This window comes from Rhopalosiphum padi, chromosome 1 (assembly GCF_020882245.1).
Source record: "Rhopalosiphum padi isolate XX-2018 chromosome 1, ASM2088224v1, whole genome shotgun sequence".
NCBI lineage: Eukaryota > Metazoa > Arthropoda > Insecta > Hemiptera > Aphididae > Rhopalosiphum > Rhopalosiphum padi.
This window is the reverse complement of record NC_083597.1, coordinates 36,783,610-36,796,713: the sequence shown is the minus strand read 5'-3', so window position 1 is coordinate 36,796,713 and position 13,104 is coordinate 36,783,610. Positions and strand designations below refer to the sequence as shown.

The window sequence follows — 13,104 nt, the reverse complement described above, 5'->3', positions numbered from 1 at the left end:
ACGATAATGTTGGCGAATGTAGAATTGTTGGTCTATTATAGTGGCAGTTTATAATATTTTGTACATCGGTCAAAATCAGGAAACGGCGCGAGTATAAAAAAAAAATGGAAACGGGAACGCAATATGTCATTACCATATTATATATATTATATTATATGCGTATGTCGTCGTTAAAACCGTTGTCATCACAACCTCGCCCCTGTCCTAGCACTTTTGACAATATTCCCGGCAGCAAACTTAAAACGGTTAACATGGAATAATAATTAATGCGTAATACATAAATATTATATATATATATAAACCGACATTATTTTTGCTATATTTGAACGTATCTTAAATAATCTTGTATTTCGATCCGTAGTTTCCGGTTTGTTTTATTTATTATTATTATTATTATTATTATTATTATTACTACCTATATATTATTACATATTATATATATATATATATATATATATATTATACTATCATATTATTATTATTATTATTATTATTATTATTATTACAATTTTTTTATTATTATTTTGTATTCGGGACCATCGCGCACGACCATATCGAACAGATATTATATATTATTATTATTATTATTATTGTTATTATTATTATTATTATTATATAGACACGTCCAGATACATTATTTATTAACTATATACATATAGACGCATAGAACTAGATGAATAGAACGGATTGCGTGTTTATTTTGGGGTAGGTAGCGCACTGAGTAGTGATTAGAAGTGTTGTTGCCACAGATGTATAACACAAATACCGTCAGCGGCAAACATGGATCTGCGGACGCTGCGAGCGATCCGGGTATTGAGGCCACTCAAATTGGTCTCCGGAATTCCAAGTGAGTACACCACAAATACACGCACACGACGAAAACGACTAATATATATAACGAGGTTTGCTCAAAACATCGCAGACCCCCATTTCCCTAACCCCACGGAGTCAGTCAGAAGGTCAACAGAGAAAATAACGATAAAAAAAAAATAAACCGAAAAATAAACCGAAAAATAATATATGGCCGTGGAACGGTAACGTCCAATAATAATGGTCGCGTCGATGCATCGCGCGTATACCTATATATCATTTATACACCTATATACATCTATTGTACAGCATGCAGTAACGATTTTTTCCGACTCGAGAGTTAACAAGTCAATTTCACTCATAAATTGTTTTACTTTTTCCGTCCTTAGCTTTTATTGGTTTACATATTATCATTATTATAAATTCGATTTGTTTATCGAAAACTTATTACGATGATAACAAACTAGTAAAAGTGGTATTGGCTTAACTGTTGTTTTACGTTAGAAAAAAATCACACTGTATGTCATACAATATATTATATTATATAGCTTACATATTATAATACGTACTCGCGAGTTATTGTCGTCGACCTTATTATTGGGGAAAATTTATTATATTATCATACTAGCTTACTAGATACAACCGATCGTCTTGACGACTAGACGTAACCCCCCTGTATGTTTTTTTCTCCCCGTATAGGTCTGCAAGTTGTACTGAAGTCCATCATCAAAGCGATGGCACCGCTACTCCAGATTGGCTTATTGGTGTTATTTGCTATCATCATATTTGCAATCATTGGACTGGAGTTTTACTCCGGAGCGTTGCACAAGACTTGCTACAAGTGCGTAATCGGTACACAAATAACATGATCGGGGTTCGGAACTTGTACATTTTCAACGTTTTTAATTTTTATATTTTTTTTTCATGTATATTATTTTAAGCTTAGTAGGCATTGCATTTTTTTTTTGTTTGTTATGTTCTTTCGACTATTTTCCGTCAATTGTTCACGTGATGGGACGCTAATTAATTCATATAAAGTACAATTTGTTTTTATCATTGATGTAGAAAACAAATTGTTTGAAATGTAAGAGGCTGTATACTTTCAAAATTTCTACATACATTTAGTACAAATACGAAATTTAAAATTTTAAGTATGTTTATTACAGTTTTCCATTTTTAACATGTACCTATCTCAGCATTTTATTATCAAATAATCATATTTTTTTTTAAATATTCGACAATTCTTACAATTTTTTTGTTCGCTTTTATTATTTATACTAATAAATTGCAATATATTTTTATTAAATAATATTTAACTATTATTATAAGATTAAATACTACATTTTCCGAGCCACGGTTATACACAGTGGCGTGCTCAGCTTTTCTGAGAGGGGGATATTCATTTTTGACTTATCATAGACCCTACATTTTTTTTTCATGTAAATAATAATTCATTACAAAAAATCCATAGTGGGATATGATACCCTGATCCCCCCGTGAGTACGCCACTGGTTATACAAATTATATAATATGATCAATGATTACACGCACAATACATATATAAACGAATAGAGTAATCTGGTAGTAGGTATTGAAATGATTGTATTACATTACGCATTTTGGATGGTACAGTTTTTAAAAAATACTAATGATTACAGATTTTTATACAAACCTTTATATACTAACAAAGGCTTTATATAGTCTTAAATTATTGTAATGTAAAAACAATTTTATTTTTTAAGTAAAAAAAATATAATTAAAAACTGTACCTATTTTATGCTGCCACAGTCTAGGAGGTGTATATAACTTTGTTGTATTAAATTAAACTAATAATTACGTTACAATACTATAATTATTAAATTACAATCAAATTTTTTTAATTTTTTCTTTTAAAGTTACACGACTTTTCGTTATTTGTTACAATTAAAGTTGCTTTTTTCTAAAATATCCTTCAAACTTAATTAATATAATTTTAACATTATGATTCACCATGATATAGTAAAGATAATTACCAAGATTAAATATCAAATTTTTATAATATTGATTAAAATTAAAAAGATAAAAATTATAAAAATAGACATAATAAAAATGATTGCTTCTTAAATTTATTTGGAAAAATATAACAAGTATACCTTGAAAAATTTACCATAGAAAATTAACTTTAATTACCTATACACTATTGTTTTTAATAAATGTATATTAAATTATCAAATAACTTACGTAATTTTGTTATTGTAACTTGTAACATAAACATGCACCTATAATAGCTGTATTTAATAATACATATTTTTTCTAGAATCAGATTATTTCATTGTGTCTGAGACTAATATATGAAGTTCAATAATTTACTTAAATTTATTCAAATTCAATCACATCAATTTAAAAACAAATTCTGTTTGAATTCAAGTTTGCACCCCAAAAAAATATTTAATATGTTTTAAATAAAAAAAATAAAAAGGTAAATTGGTTTAAAGAAAATAGAGCATGATTTCGTTTTTATTATTTTGAATCATTTAATCATGTTAATGTAAAAACCAGTTAGAATTTAAGTTGTGTGCCTAAGTTAGTATTTAGTCATTTTGAGATAAATAAACCTTAGCGTTGATATTTTTTATAAATCATTTGTACGTGTGCCTAAAATGTTGAAATCAACTCCAATGGATCAAAAACCTAACAAAGGAAAATACCCACACACAAATATTCAACTTTTCCCTCCCTTTTGTGGTATATAAGTAGGTTTTCAGTTACACCACTTTCATATAAATGCCATTTCAGTTCAGTGCGAGTATTGTCATGAATTCTATCATTTTTTTTTTGTTTTCTGCAACTTTCATCGAACTTAAATTTGAATTTCACGTTGAATATTGTTATAATCTTATAACTTAAATATATACTATTTCAGCTAGAAAAATATATAACAATTTAGTGTGAATATGGCAAATAGTTTAATATTGAAATAAATCTTTACACAGTAATAGTCAAATTTTAAGTAGTTAAAGTCACGAAAAGATTTTATTATTTCTTTTTTTTTTTTTTAATTATTTGTAACACAAATGTACACTACATTATTATATCATTCAACCCCTCTTTCAATCCAGAAATGAAACTACAATCAGTCCCTATTTTTGTGTGCAGTAGCAAATGACAAATAGAAAAAATAAAGTTTATGTTTACTAGTTAGTATATACTAAAAAAAAAAAATGGTTAAGTGTGTAGTTGCAAAATTTACAAGAAATATGGACTGACTAAAACTGAAGCCCTATAGCGCAGAATGCTATTTAATTTACTTCACTATCAAATTGATTTTGTTTAATTACCTTGTAAGTTATATAATATGTGTAAATACATACGTTTTCATCGTTTTTCAAAGAATATAGCTTATTCCACTTTCATTTTAACTAGGCGATATTACCTTTCTTAATAGTTGATACCAACATTTTTATCCTAGTAGTATTAAAATAAACCCTAATTACACCAATTTATCAATACAGCCTAATTTTTATTATTGGTTTTATAAAAGTTAAAAGTTAAAAATGTGTTGAAGGTGATATTGAACTTCATATAATATTAGTCTGCGTCGAAGACACGAAATACTCACTCTATATATATATATATATATGTATATAAGATCCCATCATAAATAACTACTTTTATTACTCGTTCATTTTTATTTTTAAGTATGGATTTTAATAATTATTACCGTTTAATGTTAATATGAACCTTCACATTTATTTATTATTTTATTTGCTTGTATATTTTTCAAACATTTATTGTTAATTATTTTAATACAATATTTATAATATTGTAAAAAAATTAAGTTCAACTAAAAATGATAATTTCGAATATTTTATGGTGTTATCAATATCTGAAAAAAATATTTGAATTATATTACACAAATAAATCTAAAAATAAATAAATACGTGTCATTTAATATTTTATAATGGCAGCGCAAAATAAATATGACCTCGTAGGGGTTACTTTAAACTTGAAACGAACAGCTGTAATAAATATAGTAGTGTTAATAATTTCGGTATTTTATTTTATTTTTGTATTATTTTTACTTATTATAGGTGTATTCTTATGTGTTTAATATAGGATATAATAAAATATTAAACAAAATGTGGTCGATACACAAAATCACTATTTATCTGTGTATACTGTTCTAAATAATATAGTGGTATACACCAGATAAAACAAAATCTTTTTTTCAAGTATTTAAATAATCAATTCATATTTTAATAATTATTAGCATATAATTATGTAGATTAACCTAATTAAGATAAATCTACAAACTTTATTAATCTTTTGACTCATAATATATAACAGGGGTCATCAATTGGCGGACCGCGGTCCGCATCTGGACCTAAACACATTTTTAAGGAACCTTATTCGCGGAGTAGATTTTAAAATTTGTATACTTAATATAAAAAATAAAAATTATAAGTATGTCATATAAAATTTATATTATTACGAAAAAAAAATTAAATTAATTTTTATTGAACAAATGTATAAAAAAAATCAATATAAATACTAATTAAAAAAAAAAAAATGTATTTATTAACGTATATAAATTATTAAAACTGTTAGGGCCCGCGACCAGTATGGTAAATTTCAAAACGGACCTCCATAGAAATTATTTGGTGACTCCTGCTATATATTATACTATGTATCTTACAATAGCTAAGATACCTATTTATTATTTAAAATTAAAAAAATTAACCACTGATAAATCTATTTTTTATAAAAAAGAAAGATAGAAGATAGTACGTAAAATGTATAACTATACAATTTGAGTTAGGTAGAACTAATTTTGTGTTGTTAGCTTAAATAATGTAGTGAACTGACCTATGATCAAACCTAAAGGTACGAATTTTATCTACTGTATTCTCTCTTTGGTTATAGATAGTTTTAATATTTATAAACGATTTATAAATATACAAAATATTAAAGTAAAATAATGCTCATAATAATTCTTAATTAAAATATCGTGAAAATCCAATGAAAGAACCAAGCAGATAAAATTAATTTGCTTAGGTTGATTATTTTTCAATTCACTCTAACATTAAAACATTTATTCTTATTAATATGCATTTTTTTTTTAACACAATATCTAACTCGACTAACTCTTTATTTAATAATCTGTTACAATTTAAACAATATACGCTTAGTATTGATACAATAATATACAGCACAAGAATAGTGGATTTAAGAGACACTCGATGGAAATAGTTCATCAAGATAACTACACAAAATTGGCTCTACTGAACATAAATTTGACATGTTGTTGCTTTGTAAGACACTAAGACGAAGACATCACAATATTCGCTGTAGTACACTCTTAATGATTAACAGTTATTTATCTTATCGATAATGTTAGCATTTAATTATATGAATGAACCAACCTATACGTATATGAATATACTAGTAACATATTATTATTAGTATTACCAGACATTTGCGTACATGTATAATACAATTCATTTGCATTTCCGATACTACCTATTCAAACGAATTACAAGACTATTAACATATATTAGTACAATATTGTATATTATTATGTATTCTAACGTTAACTGTATAAGAAAAATATTAATATATACTAACTGGTATGTGCGAGTATCGTATTGTTATTATTATTACACATCATGTGGTCAACTCGTTCGCGACGTATGTATCAATGTTTCATGATACGTACGTAGTGCCGAAACATTTTTGTATTAGCACGGTTGTATAATGCGTTTGAGTTAATGCGTTAGGTTGGATAATCTGATTGCGATGGAAATCGAGGGACAGAACCCAGCGCCTTGCAACTCGGACTCGGATTCAAACGAGAGCACGAAGCCGTACAACGCGTACTTCTGTGATAACACGACGTCCACGTGCATAGAGAACTGGGAAGGTCCCAACTACGGGATCACGTCGTTCGATAACATCGGACTCGCCATGCTTACCGTTTTCCAGTGCATCACCATGGAAGGGTGGACTACCATTCTGTACTGGGTTAGTCGAACAACATAAAAACCAAAATAATAAATAAATAACTAAAATAATAATAATATCTATTTAAACACGTAAAATAACATAATATTACAATAGAAATTAATTTTTAAACAGCGGGAACGGCATTTCAGAAATATTATAATATAGGTAGGTTATGTTGTTTTTAATGTTTTGTGATTAAATTGATCTATTTCAACGTTTCTTTCGGCATTATTTGTCAGATTTTTTTTCTTTATTTATATTTGATTAATATAAAATCTCACTTTAAAAAAAATATCTTTTGAAAACAGAAAATTTGAAAATGTTAGTATATTATATGTATAGTACAATAGAAACAACGTATGTATACTCTTGATCTCTTAAGCTATGGTATATTAAAATAACTTACTGTATTATTGTTTTATAAAGCAACTATAAAAATACGTCTTATATAATTGCATGTTAAATATTATTATTAAAATATTATTGCAGAATAAAAATAATTTTTGCGTAGCGATTAATTTTTAATAATATCTACTATGCAACGAGAAAATCATCTCAACTACAAATCTAACGATGCACAATCGTGTTTTTTCTTATCGATTTTCCAATTAAAACTTTGACAATAATCCTATTTACAGATATTATACACTTACAACACACAAAGCAATTTGAAAATGTTTTCAATGTAATAAAATATATTGAACACTATAAATATATATTATTTATATTTTATCGTAAGTTTTGCTTTAATTGACGACCGTTTTTAAATGTTAATACAATATATTAATAACTAGGTATCGTTTTCTAATAAAATTTAAATATTCTATTTTCGATCTATCTACTGTATTTTATATAGGTATATTGTTCTTTTTGTGGACTATATGTACTGATCTACCGATATTAATTATTGTTGTTTCAGATGAACGATGCTTACGGCGTGCTATTCAATTGGATATATTTTGTACCACTTATTATTCTAGGTTCATTTTTTATGCTCAATTTAGTTCTTGGTGTGCTTAGCGGGTAAGTTTCATTTTTGTCTTATATTATATTATATGGTAATTAAATAACCATTGAAACATAATAAAATGTTACGGAAAAATAAAATAAACAGATAAATATAAGTACAAACGAATACTCGGTACCTATATTTTATCCAATACGCTTTTGTACGCTTTGCAGAGAGTTCTCGAACGAGAGAACCCGCGTAGAGCGGAAGGCTAAATATTACAAGATGCGCACGAAAAAAAAATACATCGATATGTTTAATACTTACATTAACTGGATTACGGCCGCAGGTATTATATTAATACCGTGTTCTTAACGCGCGTAATTATTTTGTGAAGATTAAACGGTAGTTCGGTACTATACGTATTTTACCTCATTGGACTATATATTTTGTATTCCAAGTATAATATTATTTCGTATATTTTGTAAGTAATATATTTTTTTTAAAAACATATCCTATCCCAATTTTAAGATTAATAACAACTACCACAGTTTAAATACGCGTCAAAGTACAAAAATCCCGTGCACATGTATTATAATATAATATCTCGTATATATAGCATTCAACGACCTTGCATACGTTTGATATTATTTTGATATATTTGTTTAATCCGCAATTATATAATATAATAGTGTAGGCTACAGTATTATAAATTAGTTCAAGTAATACCAATCCTTGTGTCCTGGCTTTGTAGAGAATTTGCTAAAGAAAGAGAAAAAGTCGAAAACCGGCAAACGTTTTTGAAGCTACGGCGACAGCAACAGCTGGAACGCGAGCTCAACGGTTATGTTGACTGGATATGCAAAGCCGGTAAGTTTCGGCTTAAGTTCGAAATGTTTGTACCCCCGTATACGTCGTAATACGTACAGTATTTAAACAGTGCATAATGTTATAACGTCTTCGCAAATTAATTAACGCATACCTTTTATTTGATTTTTTTAATATTATAGAAGAGGTCATCCTGGCCGAAGAACGAACCACAGATGAAGAGAGAAGACATATAATCGAAGGTAAAACACACCGAATGACGTTGGTGTTATATTTTCGATGTTATTTGTTTTTCTCTAAAATATTATATGGCAATATGGCATATTATTATTTATAATGCGATGATTTTATGATTTACCGCAGCAAGAAGAAGAGCTGACATAAAAAGGAAAAAACTGAAAACCTTGGGCAAAAGCAAAAGCACCGAATCCGAAGAAGAGTGCGAGGAAGAAGAAGCCGATGAAGGTAAATACAATTGTTCTCTATGCGTGGCAATTGCATATGGCGTGGATTCCGGGATGATAAACCCCGCGTTTCTATTGTGATATGCCGTTGGTGGCTAAACGTTTCCTGTTTCTATTACATTATATTAAATTATAGTGTATACTTAAAACCTATTAAAACTTTATCGAAATATTCAATGTTATGTTTCAGTGCTTGGTAAAGGCAAAAAAGGTACGGTTTTTTTTGTTTCACGTAAGAGGCATATATTAAGCGTGAGTTTTGCCTAGAACGTTTTGATTGAGATAAGGGTGTTATTTAGAAACGCCCAGGATTTTATACACTGCGGAAGAAATTGACTTTTGCATGTTGGAGGCGTGTGTGTTTGTGTGCGTGTGTGCGTACAGCAGTGGACAGTTGATAATAATTTTTAGATATAGTAGTCATAGACAATATAATTAAAACAAACAACTTGTGTAAATAATACAAATTTTGTAGACAAAAAATACACTTTGTTTCAATCATAAATGTATATTATAACAGTTACTATACAGTGTTGCTGATTTCACAGCGGCGGTTATATGGACGATTGCTTGTGTTCGGGATATCCAATGATTGTTTTAAAGTTATTTTTAGTGATTAACTGTATTAAACGTATGAATAATGAACAACATATTTGTATAAACTACTTGTATAGTTGTGTGTAATATCATGATAAAAGTTATTGTATTTTTTTATTATAATTTTTATTATTCACTTTTCGTTATCACCTCTCAATTTTTTTATCATTCACAATAATCATAATAATTTTATTATTATTATTATTATTATTATTATAATTAATAAATAACTATGAAAAAAATAATATTTATTTAAACGAAGTGCTTTCATACATATAACCGCTGCCGGTTAGTCATTGGTGTTTTATTATAACGAGTTTATCGGTAGACAAAATAGTATATATAGCTCAGTAACGTTTTGACATAATTTTTAAAATTAATCTTATTAATTCCCAGGTTTTCCACGTACGCCAACGTTCAAAGACCGAATGCGAAAAAAAGGCGTTTGTGCTTCCATGTGGAGAGCAGAAAAACGATTTAGGTTTTGGATCAGACGCATGGTAAAAGCGCAATGGTTCTATTGGTTCGTCATCGTATTAGTGTTTTTTAATACAGTGTTCGTGGCCATCGAACATCACAAACAACCAGAATACATAACGAATTTTGTCTGTAAGACTTTGCATTGATTTAACATTTTTTTTTCATGTTATCATAACTAACAGCAGCATTTTTTTAAAAATCTATACTCTTCATAATTTGTATAGTATATTAATTAATTATTACGATTTTGAAAATGACAGTTTATTCTGAGTACGTATTCCTCATGCTCTTCATGGCTGAAATGTTCATCAAGATGTACGCGCTTGGAATACGAATATACTTTGATTCCGCATTCAACCGTTTCGATTGCGTCGTAATCATGGGTTCCATATTCGAAGTCGTTTGGTCTGCCGTCAAAGGTGGTTCCTTCGGTCTATCCGTGCTGAGAGCACTTCGATTATTACGAATATTCAAAGTGACAAAGTAAATATCATGTTTTTAAATGTAATTATTATTTTACGTAGTTGTAAGTACATCACTTTTAAAGTTTTATCATACATACTACATCCTCGTAATGTCTTGTCGTTTCATCTTAGGTATTGGTCTTCGTTGAGAAACCTCGTGATATCGTTACTCAACTCCATGAGATCAATCATATCGTTGCTTTTCCTATTGTTCTTATTCATACTAATATTTGCACTGCTCGGTATGCAGTTGTTCGGCGGACAGTTTAATTTTGAGGAAGGAACGCCCCCTACAAATTTCAACACATTTCCAATAGCTCTGTTAACCGTGTTTCAGGTTAGTCAATCATTTAAAAACTACATTATATCGCTGTTATTATTAACACTATTATTATAAATATTATTAATATCATTCTTAGATTCTAACGGGTGAAGATTGGAATGAAGTCATGTACCAAGGCATCAGAAGTCAAGCCCAGACTCAAGGTGGAGGGATGATATATGCTCTATACTTCATCATCTTAGTATTGTTTGGTAATTATACACTGTTGAACGTGTTTTTGGCTATTGCCGTTGATAATTTAGCAAACGCGCAAGAACTAACAGCTGCCGAGGAAGAACAAGAAGAAGAGGATAAAGAGGTAAGTGTTAGTGGTAAAAAAAAAATAAGAACTATTATCCACACTGGAATATTGTATAGAAACAACAACAAGAACTTGAGAAAGAAATGGAAGCATTACAGATGAGTACTGACCCGTCCAAGATGGAAATGATACCAACATCGCCATCGCAAAATTCCAGGTAAAACATTTGATAACCATGTTCATGAGTGTTTTTGACATTAATTTATGAAATAATTCGAAGTGTTTCACTTATCAGACACCACCGAAAACATCATTCGGATGAGCCTGACAGCAAAGTAGAAGAGGAAGAAGAAGACGAAGGCCCAAAACCTATGCTACCGTATTCGTCAATGTTTTTACTGTCACCTACCAACGGGTAATTTTAAAGGATGCTGTGTAAATTGTTTTAATTATGTTCTTACACTTAATGCTCGTATTGTTTTGAATGTTAATAGTATTAGAAGAGCTGCCCATTGGATCGTTAATTTAAGATATTTCGATTTTTTTATTATGCTCATTATCATACTGAGCAGCGTGGCATTAGCCGCTGAAGATCCAATTAACGATGATTCAGATTGGAACAATTATTTGGACGTAGTCGACAACGTATTCACAGTGATTTTTGCCATAGAAATGATACTGAAGGTAAGAGCAAAAGGACACATGCAAAACAAAAATCCGTTTCTCTACAAGAAAAGAACTAACTCTACTCATGTATATTGTTGCAGATAATCGATTTGGGAGTGATTTTACATCCCGGTTCGTATCTTAGAGAGTTTTGGAATATAATGGACGCGGTGGTAGTCATCTGCGCATTTGCGTCATTCATATTCCAAAAGGGGTAATGTATCAATCAATAAATCCGATGGCTAAGAATCCAAAAGTTGACTTGATCAAATTTTTCTTAAAACTGTTTTTTTTAGATTCCATAGGATTTCCAAATCGATTTAATCATTTCACACAATATTATATAAGTCTAAAACCACTAACATTTATAACAATTCCGAAACTTTTAGTTGTTATTAAAAATAAAAAAATGTCTATCATGTACTTTTCATGCTCGAATATCAAAATGTTTTGTGAGCTAATAATAATACATTGATATTAAACAACCAAAAATAAATAGTATTTTAAGTGCATTCGTGTACTAATAAAGTAACTAAAACTATGTATAACCATAAGTACCTAAAATAAATTTTATAAATTTACAACCAAATCCAATGTCCATAGATAATAAAAACTAAATAGAACAAGAGTGATAAATGACAGTGTTTTAAAAAACTGATTTTTTTTTTTATAAAATTATCGACCTGTGACTTATGGAATCTTAGCTATCGAGTCGTATTGTACCAACCTATTACTAGAAGATAGTCCTGTGAGTCTTTGTTATATTTTTGTGACCGTGAGCCCACGCATTTTCGTTACAGTGGCGGTTCCGTTGGTACAAACCTGTCAACCATCAAATCACTCCGTGTGCTGCGAGTATTACGGCCGTTGAAGACCATCAAACGCGTACCCAAGCTCAAAGCGGTTTTCGACTGCGTGGTGAATTCGCTGAAGAACGTAATCAATATACTGATTGTGTATATACTGTTTCATTTCATCTTTGCCGTCATTGCCGTTCAGCTGTTTCACGGAAAATTCTTCTACTGTAACGATAGCAGCAAGTCCATTAATGATACATGCCAGTGAGTAGAATGATGCATATTGTGTTAACGCTGCGTCTAATCAAAAATTTATAAAACAAATAAAATACTAGATACTGACTCCTTAAAACAATTTGAAGCTGAAAAAATGACTGAAATTTCTTATTTGAAAGGTTAATGTTATTACCAAATATTATGCTTTATTATTAGCTATCACATACGCTGAAAAATCTATTTTAATTTATATGTATATATGTTCAT

At 29.0% G+C, this 13,104-nt stretch overlaps 1 protein-coding gene across 17 annotated transcripts in view; it reads left to right on the top strand.

Annotated features, from left to right (window-relative positions):
* LOC132931676 (voltage-dependent calcium channel type A subunit alpha-1) overlaps positions 1–13,104 on the top strand; it is a 225,082-nt gene that overhangs the window by 176,809 nt on the left and 35,169 nt on the right. For 9 of the 17 annotated variants that reach the window (XM_060997599.1, XM_060997591.1, XM_060997592.1 and 6 more), the window contains 17 exons: positions 750–847; positions 1,510–1,651; positions 6,567–6,810; positions 7,712–7,815; positions 8,496–8,611; positions 8,752–8,811; positions 8,933–9,034; positions 9,224–9,244; positions 10,027–10,239; positions 10,371–10,593; positions 10,707–10,911; positions 10,994–11,215; positions 11,275–11,375; positions 11,439–11,573; positions 11,653–11,842; positions 11,926–12,038; positions 12,625–12,885. In XM_060997599.1, coding sequence (XP_060853582.1) covers positions 750–847; positions 1,510–1,651; positions 6,567–6,810; positions 7,712–7,815; positions 8,496–8,611; positions 8,752–8,811; positions 8,933–9,034; positions 9,224–9,244; positions 10,027–10,239; positions 10,371–10,593; positions 10,707–10,911; positions 10,994–11,215; positions 11,275–11,375; positions 11,439–11,573; positions 11,653–11,842; positions 11,926–12,038; positions 12,625–12,885 — 2,550 coding nt within the window. The remainder of the gene's footprint in view (positions 1–749; positions 848–1,509; positions 1,652–6,566; positions 6,811–7,711; positions 7,816–8,495; positions 8,612–8,751; positions 8,812–8,932; positions 9,035–9,223; positions 9,245–10,026; positions 10,240–10,370; positions 10,594–10,706; positions 10,912–10,993; positions 11,216–11,274; positions 11,376–11,438; positions 11,574–11,652; positions 11,843–11,925; positions 12,039–12,624; positions 12,886–13,104) is intronic. The other 8 variants (XM_060997590.1, XM_060997605.1, XM_060997602.1 and 5 more) reach the window with 5 other exon arrangements.